At 37.6% G+C, this 17,319-nt stretch overlaps 1 protein-coding gene across 2 annotated transcripts in view; it reads left to right on the top strand.

Annotated features, from left to right (window-relative positions):
* Dnah5 (dynein axonemal heavy chain 5) overlaps positions 1–17,319 on the top strand; it is a 312,016-nt gene that overhangs the window by 234,263 nt on the left and 60,434 nt on the right. For both annotated transcript variants that reach the window (XM_074077723.1, XM_074077724.1), the window contains 5 exons: positions 4,245–4,476; positions 5,941–6,055; positions 6,308–6,484; positions 10,279–10,482; positions 15,030–15,209. In XM_074077723.1, the coding sequence (XP_073933824.1) occupies positions 4,245–4,476; positions 5,941–6,055; positions 6,308–6,484; positions 10,279–10,482; positions 15,030–15,209 (908 nt within the window). The remainder of the gene's footprint in view (positions 1–4,244; positions 4,477–5,940; positions 6,056–6,307; positions 6,485–10,278; positions 10,483–15,029; positions 15,210–17,319) is intronic.

The following is a 17,319-nucleotide window of genomic DNA, read 5'->3' on the forward strand; positions in this document are numbered from 1 at the left end:
GCATACAAGGCTTAGGTCATTTCTTCCCCCTGCCCCCACCCCCTCCCTTACCACCCACTCCGCCCCCTCCTTCTGCCCCCCACCCCCTCAATATCCAGCAGAAACTACTTTGCCCTTATCTCTAATTTTGTTGTAGAGAGAGTATAAGCAATAATAGGAAGGAACAAGGGGTTTTGCTGGTTGAGATAAGGATAGCTATACAGGGCATTGACTCACATTGATTTCCTGTGCGTGGGTGTTACCTTCTAGGTTAATTCTTTTTGATCTAATCTTTTCTCTAGTTCCTGGTCCCCTTTTCCTATTGGCCTCAGTTGCTTTTAAGGTATCTGCTTTAGTTTCTCTGCATTAAGGGCAACAAATGCTAGCTAGTTTTTTAGGTGTCTTACCTATCCTCACCCCCCCTTGTGTGCTCTCGCTTTTATCATGTGCTCAAAGTCCAATCCCCTTGTTGTGTTTGTCCTTGATCTAATGTCCACATATGAGGGAGAACATATGATTTTTGGTCTTTTGGGCCAGGCTAACCTCACTCAGATTGATGTTCTCCAATTCCATCCATTTACCAGTGAATGATAACATTTCTGAACATGTCATTTTTTGTTACTATGCAACGTCCTTTTCCTCATATGTCTTACTATACCCTCTTCTCATCATCTATTAACAGTGCTTCAGTAGGATGTCATGTCTTTGGGAAAATCTTCCTCTGTTTTCTCCTATTAAGCCAATCCCCTGCTATCCACCTTGCAACACAAGGTGGTTTTCCTTCTTTAACTGCAATTTGTAATTTACATACCTACTTGTGTGGCTTATGTGATTAATATTTATCTGTCTTTAATAGACTAAAAACTCCAGAAGTCAAACAGTAGATATCTTTGTTTGACTATTGTTTGACCCTTAAGGTGTTTGAGTGGATGAATCATGCTATATTAAAATCCATTATCCTTCCATAATTTAGCCCTAATGCATTTGCAATCTTTTTTTACTCTAACATTAACCTCTTTTTTTCTTTATATGTAGTTCTTTCTCTTTGGTATATTCCACAATCACCCTTATCTTCCCATACTTGTCCCCCATCTTTATTTATCCAAGTTCAAAAGCTTAATGAAGACTCATCACATCATTTAATGTTCTGTTAAAAATATTTTAAAATTTCTCCTTTCTTGGACCTCCTATGTTCATAATACTTATATTTTCCATACTGTACCTTGGCATTTAAGTGTTTTTAAACCTTTTGATAACTAGTAAGTTTTTAAGTTTATACTTCCAATTTAATAATACTTTTATTTATTTATTTACTTATTTAGTTACTTTATTATTATGTTTGCTTTTGGAAATACTGAAGTTTGAATACAGGCCCTCATGCTTTCTAAGCAGGTATGCTACTATTGAGCCATGCCCCCAACTCTTTATTGCTTTATTTATTTTTCTGATAGGGTGCCACATTTTTGCTTGGGGCTGGCCTCAGAGCAATACCCTTCTACAGCTTACTTGCTGAGAGAGGGCCTTGCTAACTCTGCCCAAGCAGGCCTAGAACTATGATATTCCTGATCTCTATCCATCTCCCAAGAAGCTGGGATTAGAGCAATATTTACAGCCTGCATACTACATGAATATTTAGTGTGGTGCTAGTCACAGTGATGGGAAAAGTAATTATAAGACAAATAAGATATTCTGTTCACGTTAGGAAATATAAATTCTTGTTTGAAAATATTTCTTATTTGAAAAGCCAATGATTACACACCCAGTACTAACCTATAGTACTTAATTTTGAAAGAATGCTATCTGTGGAGATTGAAAATGCTTAATGCAAAGATATTTGACTGATATTTATTATTTTTAGGAAATTAGCAATAAGGTTTCTAGAAAAGCTACTATTTAAGTTGCTTTAAAGAGGATAACTTTGAATTAAATTATTGTCTCCAGCCATATCAATAAGAAAATAAAGGCTGAGCGCTTCTAATGTGAAAATCCCAAGAGCTTGGAAATTAAAACCTGCCTGTCCAGTGCTCAAAATGTTTTGCTTTGAAAGTATATCAGATTTCAGATTTTAGATTTTTAGAGTAGCGCTGCTCCACCAGTAAAGTTAGATAATCTAAAAAAAAAAAAGCCTTCAAAATCTGAAATGCTTCTTGTCCCAAGTATTTTGAATAAAGGACATTCAACTTGCATATCCCTTTGTGTTTATGCTAGCATTTCAGTCAGATTATAGGTAATATTTCCTATGAAATAAAATTGTTGTGATTATGTTTTTCTAATTTAAAGAAACTCAGAAGCTTAGTACTAGATTTTGTCGTATTTTCACAATCTTAGTAGTTTTGAAAAAAAAAGTGTGGCCTTCCTTCCTTCCTTCCTTCCTTTCTCTCTCCGCCACCCCTCCCGCCTCGGTACTGGGGATTAAACCTAGGACCTCACATATACTAGGTAAATGTTCTACTACTGAGCTACAGGCCCTGCCCCAAAGTGAGTTTTTTTATATGTGTGGATTTAAATTAACTGACTCTCTTGGTGGAAGCATTTACAGAGAAAAATGCTTTGTCGCATGTTATAAAGGCTTGAAAGTGAACCCCAAATTTGGTATTACTGTCTTTTGATTGTGTGTATATGACTGATGTGCTGTCTTGGTGACTGGATATTGATAACTTCATTTGGTGAACTGATCACCCTAAGAGAGAGCATTCAAACCCACTATATAACCTTTTATGTTCCAGAGATTATAAGGCTATAGAAAAATATACTTAGATTTCATCGTATTTTTATTCTCTTTGATTTTTTGGGAAGAAGAAAAGACAACTTGTCATTATTGATAATCTCTGTTCACATGAGAAAAGTAATCATCACATGATAAATACAAGGAAGTCTTCAGACAGTGGGGAATTCCCTGTAAATATTCCATAATGCAAAAAAAGCATTTAGCGTTATGCCTGTTACATAGTGAATATTGCAGTCATCATGGTTAACATCTGCAAAAAACAGTTGTAGAGTCTGGGGTGTAGCTCAGTGGTAGGATACTTTCCTACCAGGTGTGAAGCCCTGGTCCCCAGCACTGAAAAATGAATACATATATAAGTAAATTTTTTTTTCATAGATAAAAATTGTTCATATGTTTCCAGTGTACAGATTTAAACTTCTTAGTATTTACACTATTCTCTATAGTGTTTGTTTAAGTTATAGGGAAAAATATGTGTTCTGAGTATCTTAATTTATTGTCTTTCAGTGTCTGGTACACTACTGTATTTGTAAGCAGTCTCATGAATGGTCTCTATTATGTACTCATAGTTACTGACTGCATTGAGAATTTAATTTAGTGACTCAGAAAAGCTACTCCTTTATGTCTGTGCTAGCCATCACCTGTTAGATTTGCTCACTTGATTCCTGTTCTCTCCCATTTTCATTGGCCATATTTCTACTTGTATATATTTTTTATGTACATAGACTTTTTTTCATAAGTTGCATAAAAGTGGTGATGATAATTTTTAACTATACATGCAGAACCTTGGTAAATTCCATGGGGTTGAGGCCAATTTTCCTGTTTCTCTTTCACCCTGTGACTCGCACCACAGTGGTGGATATGTATGGGATTTGATTTGCTCTTATGTTGCAGCTCAGTCTTAGGGCAGAAATTGCCATCTTAGAATCGGTCCACTGTGGACGCTGTGGGAAAGGTAAAAGTTTCCAATAGGAGAGTTTATCTAAACGTTTCTCAAGGATGCTATGAATCAGAACTGACCACAAATGGCCAGCTGCTGCATTTAAAAACAAGCTGACCTGGGCATTAAAACATTTAGTGATGACATTTCCACGTGCCAAATGCAGTCAGAGCCTAGAGGAATTAAGGACCTGACAGGCTGTGAGTAAAAAAAACAAATGGGGTTGTTAAATATGAGTACCAGGTGGGCACTGATGTCTGAGTTATTTGTATCACTTTTGTCCTTATGTAAACCATAAAACAGGCTGGCTGCACACCAGGCTCTGCAGCTGTGTCGAGGAGAGTTTTCTGCAGGAGCACCAGAAAACAAAGAATGATGATAGGCTTAAAATATTTTATGGTTTTATATATGAAAGGGAAAATAAAATTGTTGATGTCTTATGCTTGGGGCCAAAAGTGCTGACATAGAGCTACCTAGCTGGGACTACAGAAATGGTATGCAGTTCGAGGAAATGTCTAAGCCTTTAAAAAATAGCCAGGTGTCTTTTAAAATGTTAATTCATATCCATATTTCACATTCTGTCATCTTTATTCTTTCTAGTGTCTGAACACTTCCTCACCTCCTATGACATTGACTGCAGCTTAGAAACCAAGAAGGAGGTAGTCCAGTGCATGGGTTCCTTCCAGGATGGGGTGGCTGAGAAGTGTGCTGATTATTTCCAGAGATTCCGACGTTCTACCCATGTGACACCCAAATCATACCTGTCCTTTATTCAGGGCTATAAGTTCATATATAGAGAAAAACACATGGAAGTGCAGACCCTGGCCAACAGGTAAGCATGAATGTCAAATGAAAGGTGTTTTAAAGTAGTGGTTCTCAACGCAGAGAAAAATTGTCCATCATGGATATTTTGCAATGACTAGAGACGTTGTTCTTGGTCATGAATGAGGTGGAGGTTGAGGTAGGGTAGGGTAAATGTGACTGGTATTCAAAGATACGGCCCAGGGATGTTCCTAAACAATGTAAGTGCACAGGACAGCCCCTACAACAAAGAATTACCCACTCCAAATTTTCAGTAGTGCTGAGGATGAGAATCCTTCTTTTAAGATGGCTGTGGTGGCACACACCTGCATTCCTGGCTACTTGGAAGGATTGGAGTTTGAGGCCAGTCCTGGGTGAGTACTTATTAAGGTACCATCTCAACAAATAAGGAGAGATTCATGCCTTAATCTGAAATGTGCAGGAGGCTGTAGATAGGAGGACCACAGTCCAAGACCAGCCCAGGGAAGAAATGTGAGACCCTATTTGACAAATAAAGTATAAAGGGATGGGAGTGTGGTTCAAGTGGTAGAGTGACTGTCTAGCAAATTGGAGGCTCTGAGTTCAAACCCCAAAAATCCCCCCAAAAAAATAGAAAAAGAAAGAAAGCTTTTGGAGCTCATCTGGAGGATTATTCTGTGACTCCCAGAGGATTTGTAGTCTAATGAATAAACTGTTGCCAGGTCTTAAATTGCCTGGCCTGCCACCTTCTATAACATTGAATGACAAAATGTCAGAAATAGCAGTCAACCTTCCCCTTAATCCTCCTCTCCTTCTTCCCGTCCCACTCCTCTGAGTGACTGGGATAGAAGTACCTGGCCACTGCTTGTGTTCACTGCGCAGTGAACATTCTACATCATTCCAGTTTGTCCCATATTTCACTGCTCTTCCATGTGCCTTTCTGAGCACTCACACTTTCTGCCTGAATATAGCCAGAATCAGCCAGGGTTGCCAGGTAAGTGATGCTAGGTGGGTGACTGAACTGAATGACTCTGAGGGTTTCTATCTTTTAAAGCAAATTATTTCAGGTTTAGACTGGCAGATCATTCGTTCCTGGGGCTATTCTGCTATTTGAATTTTTCTTGATCCCAAATCTTTCTTCTTTTAACTTCATTTTAAAAAACAGAAGTATCTATTTTCCTTTCTCCATGACAATGCTTTAAGCACTTGAAGTCTATTGTCACTAGACGTGTTTCCTGCAGAGATTCTGGAGCCACTCTTGTTCCTCATGTCATGAGCATGTTCAGTGGACTCACTCTTCCCACATTGTGTCTAAGAAGGACATTCACGTGTGTGTCAGTCTGGAACTAAACCTCGTCTTAAATCCTTTCTGTGAAGCCCTCTAGGGTTTGCTACTTGCAAACATGCTCATTCTTGACATGTGACCATTATTACTTACATTAGGGAACCAGTATTTGAAAACATGGCCAAGCACCACACATTTTTAACATTGCTTACTTGGATTTTTCAACCCCAGAATGAATACTGGATTGGAAAAACTAAAAGAAGCTTCAGAATCGGTTGCAACCTTGAGCAAAGAACTGGAAGTAAAAGAAAAGGAGCTACAAGTGGCCAATGATAAAGCAGACACGGTTGGTGGACATTTTTACTTGTGCCTTAGTTCTCTGGAATTCCCAGTTCACAAATCTTTGATGATGCTTATTCACTACATTGTAACCACAATAGTACAGATATTTACTTCCATTAGAATAAAATACTCATGGTTTTATGTATGAAAGATTGAGTAAGTGGACAAAATCAGCAAATCAAGACAGAAATGTGAGTTTTCCTGCTGGGTCTTTGGTAATTTTTGATAAAGTATTGTTTGTTTTGTATTGAATTAGGTCTTAAAAGAAGTCACAATGAAAGCACAGGCTGCTGAAAAGGTCAAGGCTGAGGTGCTGAAGGTGAAGGACAAAGCCCAGGCCATTGTAGACAGCATCTCTAAAGACAAAGCCATTGCTGAAGAGAAACTAGAAGCCGCAAAGCCAGCTTTAGAAGAAGCAGAAGCAGCATTGCAGGTAAATCTATGTGAGTAGCAGATGCCCCGTTGAGGCCTAGGAGGATGACGTATGACAAAAAGAGATAAATAACAACAAGGAAATGTTCTCCTGGATCAGACAAAAGCTCTAGTCCCTGGAATGATGCCAACTAGTATCTTCTGCTTGGAGACTTTGTTAGCTCTTTAAAGCTAACAAAATCAAATTAACATCTCATTGTCCTTACTAATGAATAATGAGCAGTGTCATAGAATGGTGGCCGTTCTCATTTCAACTCTCTCAATAAGGTATGTGACACTGGGAACATCACACCAACTTTCTAAAATAATATTTCTTTGCTCATTCTTTGAAGACTTTGAAGTAGGTGTTCTAGAAGGTATAACATTCTCTGAGTCTATCCGTGAATTTTCTTCCTTTTTAAAAACTTTAATTAATTAATTTTAATCATTTAAAATTATTGAACGGGGGCATATTGTGACATTTACCAAAGTTCTTACATTATATCATAGTTGAATTCACCCTCTTCATCATTCTCTTTTATTCCCCCTCCAGTTTCAACAGGTCTCATTTTCCATTTTCATACCTGTGTATGCAATATTTCCACCATATTCATCCTCCTTCACCCTTTCCTTCTATCTTCTCCTCTCCCACTGGTACCAATCCCCTAGATAGGACCTGTTTTACCTTCCTGTTCTCTGTTTTTGAAAAAAAAGAGACATTTTTGTTTGTGTAAGATAGCTATACAGGGAGTTTCATTGTGACATTTCTATGTATGTATGTATTATAACCCAAATTAGTCCATCCTGTCTATTTTTCTCCTTTCTACTTTAGTCCCCCTTTTCTGTACTGGGGTTTGAACTCAGGGTTTTATGCTTGCTAGGCAGATGCTCTACTGCTTTAGCCACTCCTCCAGCCTGTGTGAATTATATAAATAAAGAACTACTGACCTAGCATAGTCCTTTAAGGACAGAGTCAGAGCAGACTCATTACAATTAATAAATGAAACTATGTGGCAGTAAAAGAAATGGTGAAATTACAAAGAAGGTTGTACATGAGAAGTGTTTAGTGGCTTAGTTCTCATAGAGTGGTCCAGTGTAAAGACTCAATTTAAGATTGCTCATCTATTCCCTTGTGTTGTTCCTTGGTTTAAAACTGGCCAAAGAAACAGAATTCTGCTATCTGCCCAGTACTAGCTCAAGTTACTTAATATTACTAATATTAATTAATATTAGTACTATTAGTACTAATAGTAATATTAATATTACTTAATATTAATATTAGTTGAGTACACATCATTATTTGATGATGTTATTTTGTTTTCTTAACCACTTTCTTGGTATGCTGCCTGAAACATCTCTAAGTCTTTTTGATTCAAGTGAAGTTGTTAGGCTTTTTGAGTCAACACAAAACATATGCATTTCTGGGTTGGGGATGTAACTTGGTAGAGGCTTGCCTGGCATGGACAAGACCCTGAGTTCGACCCCCGGTATCACAAAGAACAGCAACAAACATATGCATTTATGTTCTTTTGAGACAATGAAACTGTTGCCTTCCTTTCTCTCTCCAACTTTCCACACTACCCTTGCATGGAACCTGTGTTTCCTAATTGTTTCTCCATTCCTTTGTGCCCTAGCTAAGCTGTCCTTTTTAATTCTGACATCCTCCAGTGTCTTCAGTTTCTCAAGTTTGTGGATTAACATTCACCTTTCCATCTCTGGCTACACTAAGAGTCTCTGATAACACAGAGAAGATAAGGATAGTGCAAAGAAACGTTAAAACCCTTGTTGAATTCATAGTACCCAATGGAATCAGAGCTAGACCATTAGGCATTTCAACACTTCCCTGTGGTTTAAAAGACTTTGCATCTCTTTTGATATTATAAAATGTTTTTTCAGCATCTTTCTAATGTATCCTCCTCTACCACTGAAATACTCGGCATCACACACTCATTGGTGCAGAAATATGTGTGAGCAGGGAAAAGGTGATGGGGTGTGTGTTACTCAACTTTCTGTTACTGTAATGAAGTACTGAGATAATCAATTTATAAAGAACAGTTTTGGCTTACTGTCTTGGCAGTCCCAGTTCATGATCAGTTCACTTTGTTGATCTGGGTCTATTGCAAAGCAACACATCACAACAGGAACAAAACCACTTACCTCATGGCCAGAAACAAAAAAGAAGACAGAGTGGCTCAGAGTCCCAATATCTCCTTTGAGGGGATGCCCACAGGACTTAATGCCCTCCCACTATACCTACCCTCCTAAGCCTTTAACACATGGGCCTTTGGAGGACATTCTGTATCCAAACCATAGCAGAGTATGCTGGAGAGATACTTAAAAAATTTCGTTCACTGGTCCTGCCTCAATCTAATTTCATCTTTGTGAGCATTTTAAATCTTGAGATGTGGTGTTGCCAATTTATAGTAAGAAAGTTCTCTAACATTAATCTGTATGAAAAATAAGGTAACAGCAAAGAATGTGTTCCTTTACATCTTAATGCTTAATCTGGTTTTAGGCTGAAAGCAAAACCAAAAAATAGCTCCAGATGATAAATGGCTGTTATATTACCATGATATATGGACTACATAATAGTTATATTTCTTTGCCTGCAGGGAAAAGAGGAATTCAATACTTAGCCAAAGCAGGGTGGACTTTATATTTAATGCTCCCACCAACTTCTTTTACCTTAGTAGCTAATGTATGAGCCCAACCTTGTCTGAAAATTCTCCTTTTGAAAGCAAAAGCGAAATAAGCATGCCCAGCCCTTTCATTTTGTATAATTTGACCCTACTTTCCCAACTGGCTGCTCTTCTATTTCTCTCATTTCCTTTGGGGGCATACATCTCAAATAAAAGCCTGCCACTTTTAGTTTTCTTTACCACAAATTCTCCTTAACTTTCTCCTCTTTCATTGTGTTCATAAATGCTAGTTTACTGAAAGAAAACCTTTTCATGGTATATATTAGATTCCAAAGTTACTAAGTTGGGTATGTGTGCTTCTTCTTAGTCTTAGAGAAACATCACTAGCTTTGATGAGAAGCTCCTTGGTTACCTTCCTTTGACAGGAAGGATGCAAATGAAGACTAGATGGAAGCTTTCTAAGACATCGAAGAAATGATATACACTATTTGTCTTAGGAATAGGACCATATTGGATTGCTCTACTTTATATTTTTCTAATACTTATTTCATAAAGAGTTTAAGAGATAGAGCAATTATTCTGATCAATAAATAATTTACTGCATCAGGATATCTGAACTAGAAATGGAATGGAACTTTTCTGAGAGCCTTGTGAAATTGTATTTCCTGAGTTCCTTCATTTAAAGGTCAGTTCTCAGCTAAGAAACTTCTAATTATTCAATCTATCAGCCCTGCGGCTCTCCTCTGGTGTCAGTCCACTGTGACAAGTCTCAGTTGCTTAAGAAAGAGGGAGATTCTTGACCTACATAGCTAATGAGTTTAAAAAAATACCACACAGTATTTTTTTCCTGGTTTCAAACCCTGATACCTGCTGAAGTGCTGAGTATTTTTTTTTCAAAATTCACTTTTCTTTTTTTTCTGACACAAAGCAGTCTCTACAAGTTTAGAGAAGTCGCAGCTCTTCATCGGCTTAGTAACATTTCTCTCCTCTCACTGTCAGTTTGAATTGTAAGAATGTGAACTTTGGGGGAATGTGCATTTCTGTGGGATTAAATATGCATCTATACCTTCTAACTTTGCACCTAACTTAAAAGTGAAACAGCAGCATTTAGACATGAAAGGTTTGTTTGTCTACACCTTCTCATTTGAGGTTGGATGACCTCTCTTCCACCTCTCAGACCATCAGGCCATCGGACATTGCCACCGTCCGCACTTTGGGCAGACCCCCACACCTCATCATGAGGATCATGGACTGTGTGCTGCTCCTGTTCCAAAGGAAGGTCAACGCGGTGAAAACTGACCCGGACAGAAGCTGCACCATTCCTTCTTGGCAGGAATCTTTAAAATTCATGACTGCGGGGAACTTTTTGCAGAACTTACAGGTTGGTAGCTCAATAGTGTTGGCTAAGAAGGGACTCAGTTGCCTGCAGTAGCTGAGTCCTTTGGTAAAATATGTTTCTAAGAAGAATTCACTCTGCATACATATTTCGAACACGTATATGACAGCTTTTTTTTTTCAGAGTAGAATTTTCTCTTTTGAATACCAGATACCATAAGTATTCTCCTGACAGAAATTAGGTGTATTAAAGCATCACCAGTGATATGTTTAAAAAAGCCTTCTAAGGAGCCTACATATGTGTACATAATATCTGCATAAGAATATAAATGCAGTCATCCCTTAGGATTTGCAGGGGACAGGTTCCAGGACCCCTGTGGATACAAAAGTCTCTTACATTAAATGATGTAGTACATGCATACATCCTATGCACGTTTCTATGTGTGCCTTCCATCACCTCTAACTTATTTCTAATCCTGATGCAATGTAAATGCTAAGTTAATAGTTGCTATACTGCATTTTAAAGAAACAATGACAAGTAAAAAGTCTGAATGTGTGTAGCGTTTATGCAATTTTTTCTAAATAGTTTTGAACTGCCATTGATTGAATCTGTGGATGTGGAAACTGAATACAGAGGACTCACTGTATATTCATATACTTACATTTTTGTAGTCTCAGAAGTAATTTTTTGAGTGTTAGTTCACATCTTAAAAATTTTATTATGATACAGAAACTACATGAAGCAAAATGCACACAATTTAAATGTGCGACTTGGTGAAAATTTATCTATTAATAAATACTTCCAGACTCCAGAGATCTGTTTTGTGCCCAAACCCGGTCAAATAACTATTATTCTTATGAAAGTAACAACAATCATGGGACTTGAGGGCAAAAAGGATTCTGTGTGTGGGGGTGGAGTTTCAATAGGAGGGGAAATATTGTACTGTGGGCTGGAGAGGATTGAGTACGTTACTTACATATGTGTGGAGACAGCCTAAAAACCTGTCAAATTCAGTTTTTAAAAATGGAGGGGGAGGGAGGGGTGAAAGGAATATAAAGAGTGGGTGGACTTGCTCAAAATACACTGTATGCATATATGGAATTTTCATATGAAGCCCCCTTGTATTGTTAATGAACCTTAAACAAAACAAAACAAAAACAAAATCAAACAATTGTTCTCACTTTGATCCCAATAATCAGTTTTTCTTGTTTTGAAAGTTACATATATAAAATTTATCATATGAACTCTTTTGACTTCTTACATTTCACGCATCTATGAGATTCATCCTTACTGTTGAAAAGGACCATAGTTCATTCTTTTTCATTTATAGCTTTCCGGTATATAAATGTGCAGTGGTGTGTGTGGTAAATCTTTACCAACTGGTTCTTTGAGGGGAATAAAGAAAAAAAAAGGTACAAAAGAAAAGCTTTGATTTGTAATGCTTGCCACAGACTCATAGTTTCCAGCATTCAAAGTGAAGCTGCTGAGTGTAAGGTTGGGAAAAGCATGGAGCAGAATGCATTGGTGTTTCCACTATATATCTACACAGGGGAAATGACCTCACAAACTTAGAGGATGGAAACCCTAGCAAAATAATGAGAAAGTGGTAAACTTTTACTATAAATGGCTATTATTGTAAAAATTAACTTAAATGTAAATTGATCAGTTGATTGAGACAGGATCTCACTACACAGATCAGGCTGGCTTGAACTTGTTATCCTCCCGCCTCAGCTTCTCTAGTGCTGGGATTGTGTAATTTAATTTTAATATGGCTGTGTTTAACAACCAGTTTGCAAAGTTCCTGAAATTTCACCAGTCATTTCTCATGATCCTGTGGGAATCAGCACCAGTGTGAAGCACTATAATAACATGCTTTAATTTGTCCATTCAACTTTTGATGGATTTTTACGTCATTAGCTAATATTTGCCTATTACAAATAAAGCTCGTATCATTATTGATCTATAGGTCATTGGGGGCTATATGTGCACACTTCTGTCAACTGCATATGTAGGAATAGAATTTCTGGATCTTAGTTTAAACACATTTAATCTGTTTTTGTAGATAGTGCTAAAGCCTTTTCAAAAATCTTGTCAATTTACCTACTACCAGCAGTGATCAGTTACTCTGTCTGTATCTTCACTATCTCCTCTTAGCTCTTCTGGTGGGTTTGTGGTAGCGTCCACTTCCCTGATGACTAATGATGCTGAAAATCTTTTCATAGGTTTAGGAACCTTTTGGGAATTCTGTTAAGTGCATGTTTAGGACTTGTGCCATTAAAATTTTGTTATCACTTTGTGGAATGTCACAAATGTCTTCTGCTACTTCCTGGGTGTCTTTTCATCATCAGAAGTCTATTAGTGCTGTCTTTTGATGATCAGAAGTTCTTTACTTTAATGTAGTCCAGTTTATAAGTATTTCCCTTGATAGTGGTTTATGTGTTCTGTTTGGATCTTGCCTCACCACTGAGGAGGAATAAATTCTCCTGTATTCTTCTAGAAGTTTTGTTTTATTTTTCACATATAGATCTGGAAATAACCAACTGGGAATATCCAAGACCACATCCCCAGTTGTAACTTAAGTTCTATCTTTCCTTCAGTTTTTCTTTTTTTTTAATTGTTTTATTATTCATATGTGCATACAAGGCTTGGGTCGTTTCTCCCCCCTGCCCCCACCCCCTCCCTTACCACCCACTCCGCCCCCTCCCTCTCCCACTCCCTCAATACCCAGCAGAAACTATTTTGCCCTTATCTCTAATTTTGTTAAAGAGAGAGTATAAGCAATAATAGGAAGCTTATACTGCTGGTTTTTGCTGGTTGAGATAAGGATAGCTATACAGGGAGTTGACTCACATTAATTGCCTGTGTGTGTGTGTTGCCTTCTAGGTTAATTCTTTTTGATCTAACCTTTTTCTTCAGTTTTGAATTCCACCTTGCTCATGGGACTGCTGTGACTATAGCATCTTGTGAGCACCATCTAGCTGCTATACCAATAAGGACTTATGAAACTAGTGAGTAGTTAGGACGCTATGTGGCAATGCAATTAAACTTTGTATAGAATCCTGCAAGTGACTCCAGATTCCTCCTCATTGCTTGGTGGCAAATTCCCTATTCTTGGAAGTTCTCTTGTTACTTGTCTTTTTGTCACTACCACCCTTCCACTGTCCTAGGTATTCTTCTCTGTTCACCGTGTCTCCACCTTTTGCCAAGTCTCATAAAAAGAACTTGTAATATGTAAGGTCTGAGTGCGAGACTATTCTACTCTACGTTAGGTCTCTTCTGTGAAGGTTTATTTCACTAAATTTGTTTCTACTTTGAAAACACTTAACCATCCCTGTTTACATGAGAAAATGCCACATTTTATTTTATTTTCATTTTTCTTCTATTATTCATATGTGCATACAAGGCTTGGTTCATTTCTCCCCCCTGCCCCCACCCCCTCCTTACCACCCACTCCGCCCCCTCCCTCTCCCCCCTCCTCAATACCCAGCAGAAACTATTTTGCCCTTATTTCTAATTTTGTTGTAGAGAGAGTATAAGCAATAATAGGAAGGAACAAGGGTTTTTGCTGGTTGAGATAAGGATAGCTATACAGGGCATTGACTCACATTGATTTCCTGTGCGTGGGTGTTACCTTCTAGGTTAATTCTTTTTGATCTAACCTTTTCTCTAGTACCTGTTCCCCTTTTCCTATTGGCCTCAGTTGCTTTAAGGTATCTGCTTTAGTTTCTCTGCGTTAAGGGCAACAAATGCTAGCTAGTTTTTTAGGTGTCTTACCTATCCTCACTCCTCCCTTGTGTGCTAAAGCTTTTATTATGTGCTCGTAGTCCAATCCCCTTGTTGTGTTTGCCCTTGATCTAATGTCCACATATGAGGGAGAACATATGATTTTTGGTCTTTTGGGCCATGCTAACCTCACTCAGAATGATGTTCTCCAATTCCATCCATTTACCAGCGAATGATAACAATTCGTTCTTCTTCATGGCTGCATAAAATTCCATTGTGTATAGATACCACATTTTCTTAATCCATTCGTCAGTGCTGGGAAAATGCCACATTTTAAAAGATCCCATTTCATTGTTTGTCCAGTCTTCTCTTTGTGATGCAAGAGGATACTGTTAATCCATTTCTGTTGCTATTTTAAAGTTTTTTCCTTCCAGAAGATAATAATTCTCTCAGATTCTTGATAGGTCTATGATTAAAAATTAATTCATCATCCTCAAGGTCTAATGTCCAAGGTATTATCTTCAAATTTCATGTGAATTCAATAGAATTTATGTCTGAATGTGTTAAGCATTTAGTTGCTGACAAATGTTAAATCTATATTTCCTTAGGCTGAAGCTATCTCTGTGTGTGTTTGTTTTTCATTGTTGATATTATGGGCTTGTAACTCACACATTTAGGATTAATGACAAAAATTTTTATTGCTTTGGAAATTCTAATAAAGATATTAATGTTCACCACCTAAATAATTTACTCTTTCCCTGGCTTCCCATATATTTATTTAGGGCTGGTTTATCTCATCTACAGAAGACAAAAGGTAGTATAACATACCTTCCTCTTCTTTGACTTAAGTTTACTGCTTTCTTCCACAGCAATTCCCCAAAGACACAATCAATGAAGAAGTGATAGAGTTGTTGAATCCTTACTTTGAAATGGTGGACTACAACATTGAAACTGCTAAGCGCGTGTGTGGGAATGTAGCCGGACTTTGTTCCTGGACCAAAGCCATGGCTTCTTTCTTTTCTATAAACAAAGAGGTGCTGCCTCTGAAGGTAAGCCTCTTGGGAAGAACTGTCTGAGCCCTACCTGGGAGGGGTCTCCAGGTCAACTGGTCTTATCTTTGCGCCGTAGCTTACGAGCCTTCTGCCTCGGACTTACTGTCCTCAGATCCGTAGAGAGAGTGAGTACGAGAAAGAGCACAGGATATCTTACTCTTCACTGTAATCCTGCTCCAGTCAGAACCACAGGAGCCTTTATGCGTGGACTGACTGTGTCAGAACACTGAGTCTATTGTGGGTTTCTGGATATTTTTCCTCCACAATGTCAGCTTGAAAAAAACCCAGAAAATTATAGCATGCAATGTCCAATAGTGTTCAAAATCTCAAGCTAAGGAATCCTATGAGTGAGGCAGGGTCAGGACACAGACACTGGAAATCAGAAAACACTTAAAAGGATCTTGGTTTAAGGTAAGCATAACCTTCCCTCTTCCTCCTTTGTCCTTTAGGAAGGACTAAGTAGTAGGGATGTTGAGACTATCCCTACGTTTAATGATTTGAATTTTTAAAGCCTCATTTCTATCTACTTCCCCACCATTAAAAGACATTCAGTCTTTAGCAAATAGAGAGGCAAGTAAATTCTTTGGAAATGAAATACTGATGTCTCAAAAAATGTACCTATGACTTGATTGGTTATTTTGTTTTTGGATAAGTTCAGTATTTCCCAACTGTCAAGTAAAGTTTACTTACGCTTATAAACTATCCATAAAACTTAATAATTATGATAAAAAGAATCAAGAGCAGCAGAAAGATAGGTATAGAATTATAAGGCCCATTACATTTTCTTACTGTTATCACATCAGGGCCATTTCATGGTTGGGGCCCTACGGGTCTTAGAGCAACTTAAAGGATCATATACTCACTCAATTGAGAGAATGCTGGAGCAGATAGTTGATGTCATGCTGTCTGACATTATACATATTGGGATCATTGAAGATATCAGCATAGTTCACAAGTGAATATTCTGATATTGACTGAATTATTACCACCATGTCAAATGAAAAGTACAGGACATCCTTTGTATATTTTCCCAGTGGGTAAGCAAACCCAGCGACTTCAAGGGAATTGCAGTTGAATTTATGATATGTAGCTTTTTTTTTTTCAAATTGTAGCATTTTAAGAAGAATGAGCTGAAATTTCACATGGACATTCTGGATGGGTTTATGCATGAAATCTCTTGCTGTATGTTCAATACTTTCCATATTTCAGCCTTCACGCAGTCTCAGAATAATCTAGATCACATAGCAGGGACTGAGGGGAACACCATTAGAAGTGGGGAACTGTTTACTTTCTCCTAGACCCTGTACTTCTGAGAAGTCTGTCCTGCAAATGCCTTCTTATAATCTGAGCATTCAGAATCTTGAACCATTCAACTTGTCATGTCTATCTTACATCAGTCAGAAAAAAACATGCAGTTATGTAGATTGCATACAATCATTTTCCTAAGGAGAGATAGATGATTAGGGCTGTCCAGGTTAACCTTCACTGCTTCTGATGAGCATATTAAGACATACAGACCCAGGCCTCTACCTTCACTTATTCCTGGAGAGGCTTAACTTGCAAACTCCTGCCTCCTAACAGAGGAGAGATCAAGGACATTGGGTGGAATCCTGACAACTCTAGTTAGTACAGAAACACTGAAGGGTTGATCTCTTTCATCTTGCAATTTCTGTATAAGAGCCAAGTGACTTTTACTATGAACACATTTGAACACATATTAATTATAATAATTTAGAGTCTACTCAAGTTCAGTGTAGTGAGATTTCTTCATGAAAATTCTGTGAAAATCAATAAATATTGGTTCATATAAACATGATGTTTAAAAAAGTAGATCCTTAAATATTGAACATGGATAATAATAACAATATTTATTATTTATCAACATCATGCTCGCTACTACACTTGGGTTTTTACATGTTATGTCATTTATTGTTACAAAAAAATCCAAGGAGGTAGTTGGGTAATTTTTCATTATTTTTATGGGGAAACTGAGTCATACTGTTTAAACAAACTGCACAGAGTTCTAGAGCTCTTAAACTGGGCAATTGAGTTTGGGAGATTTTGGTTAACAATTTTTTGAAAGCTTCATTTAAAATAAAATGCATAT

Source organism: Castor canadensis, chromosome 6 (genome assembly GCF_047511655.1).
Source record: "Castor canadensis chromosome 6, mCasCan1.hap1v2, whole genome shotgun sequence".
NCBI lineage: Eukaryota > Metazoa > Chordata > Mammalia > Rodentia > Castoridae > Castor > Castor canadensis.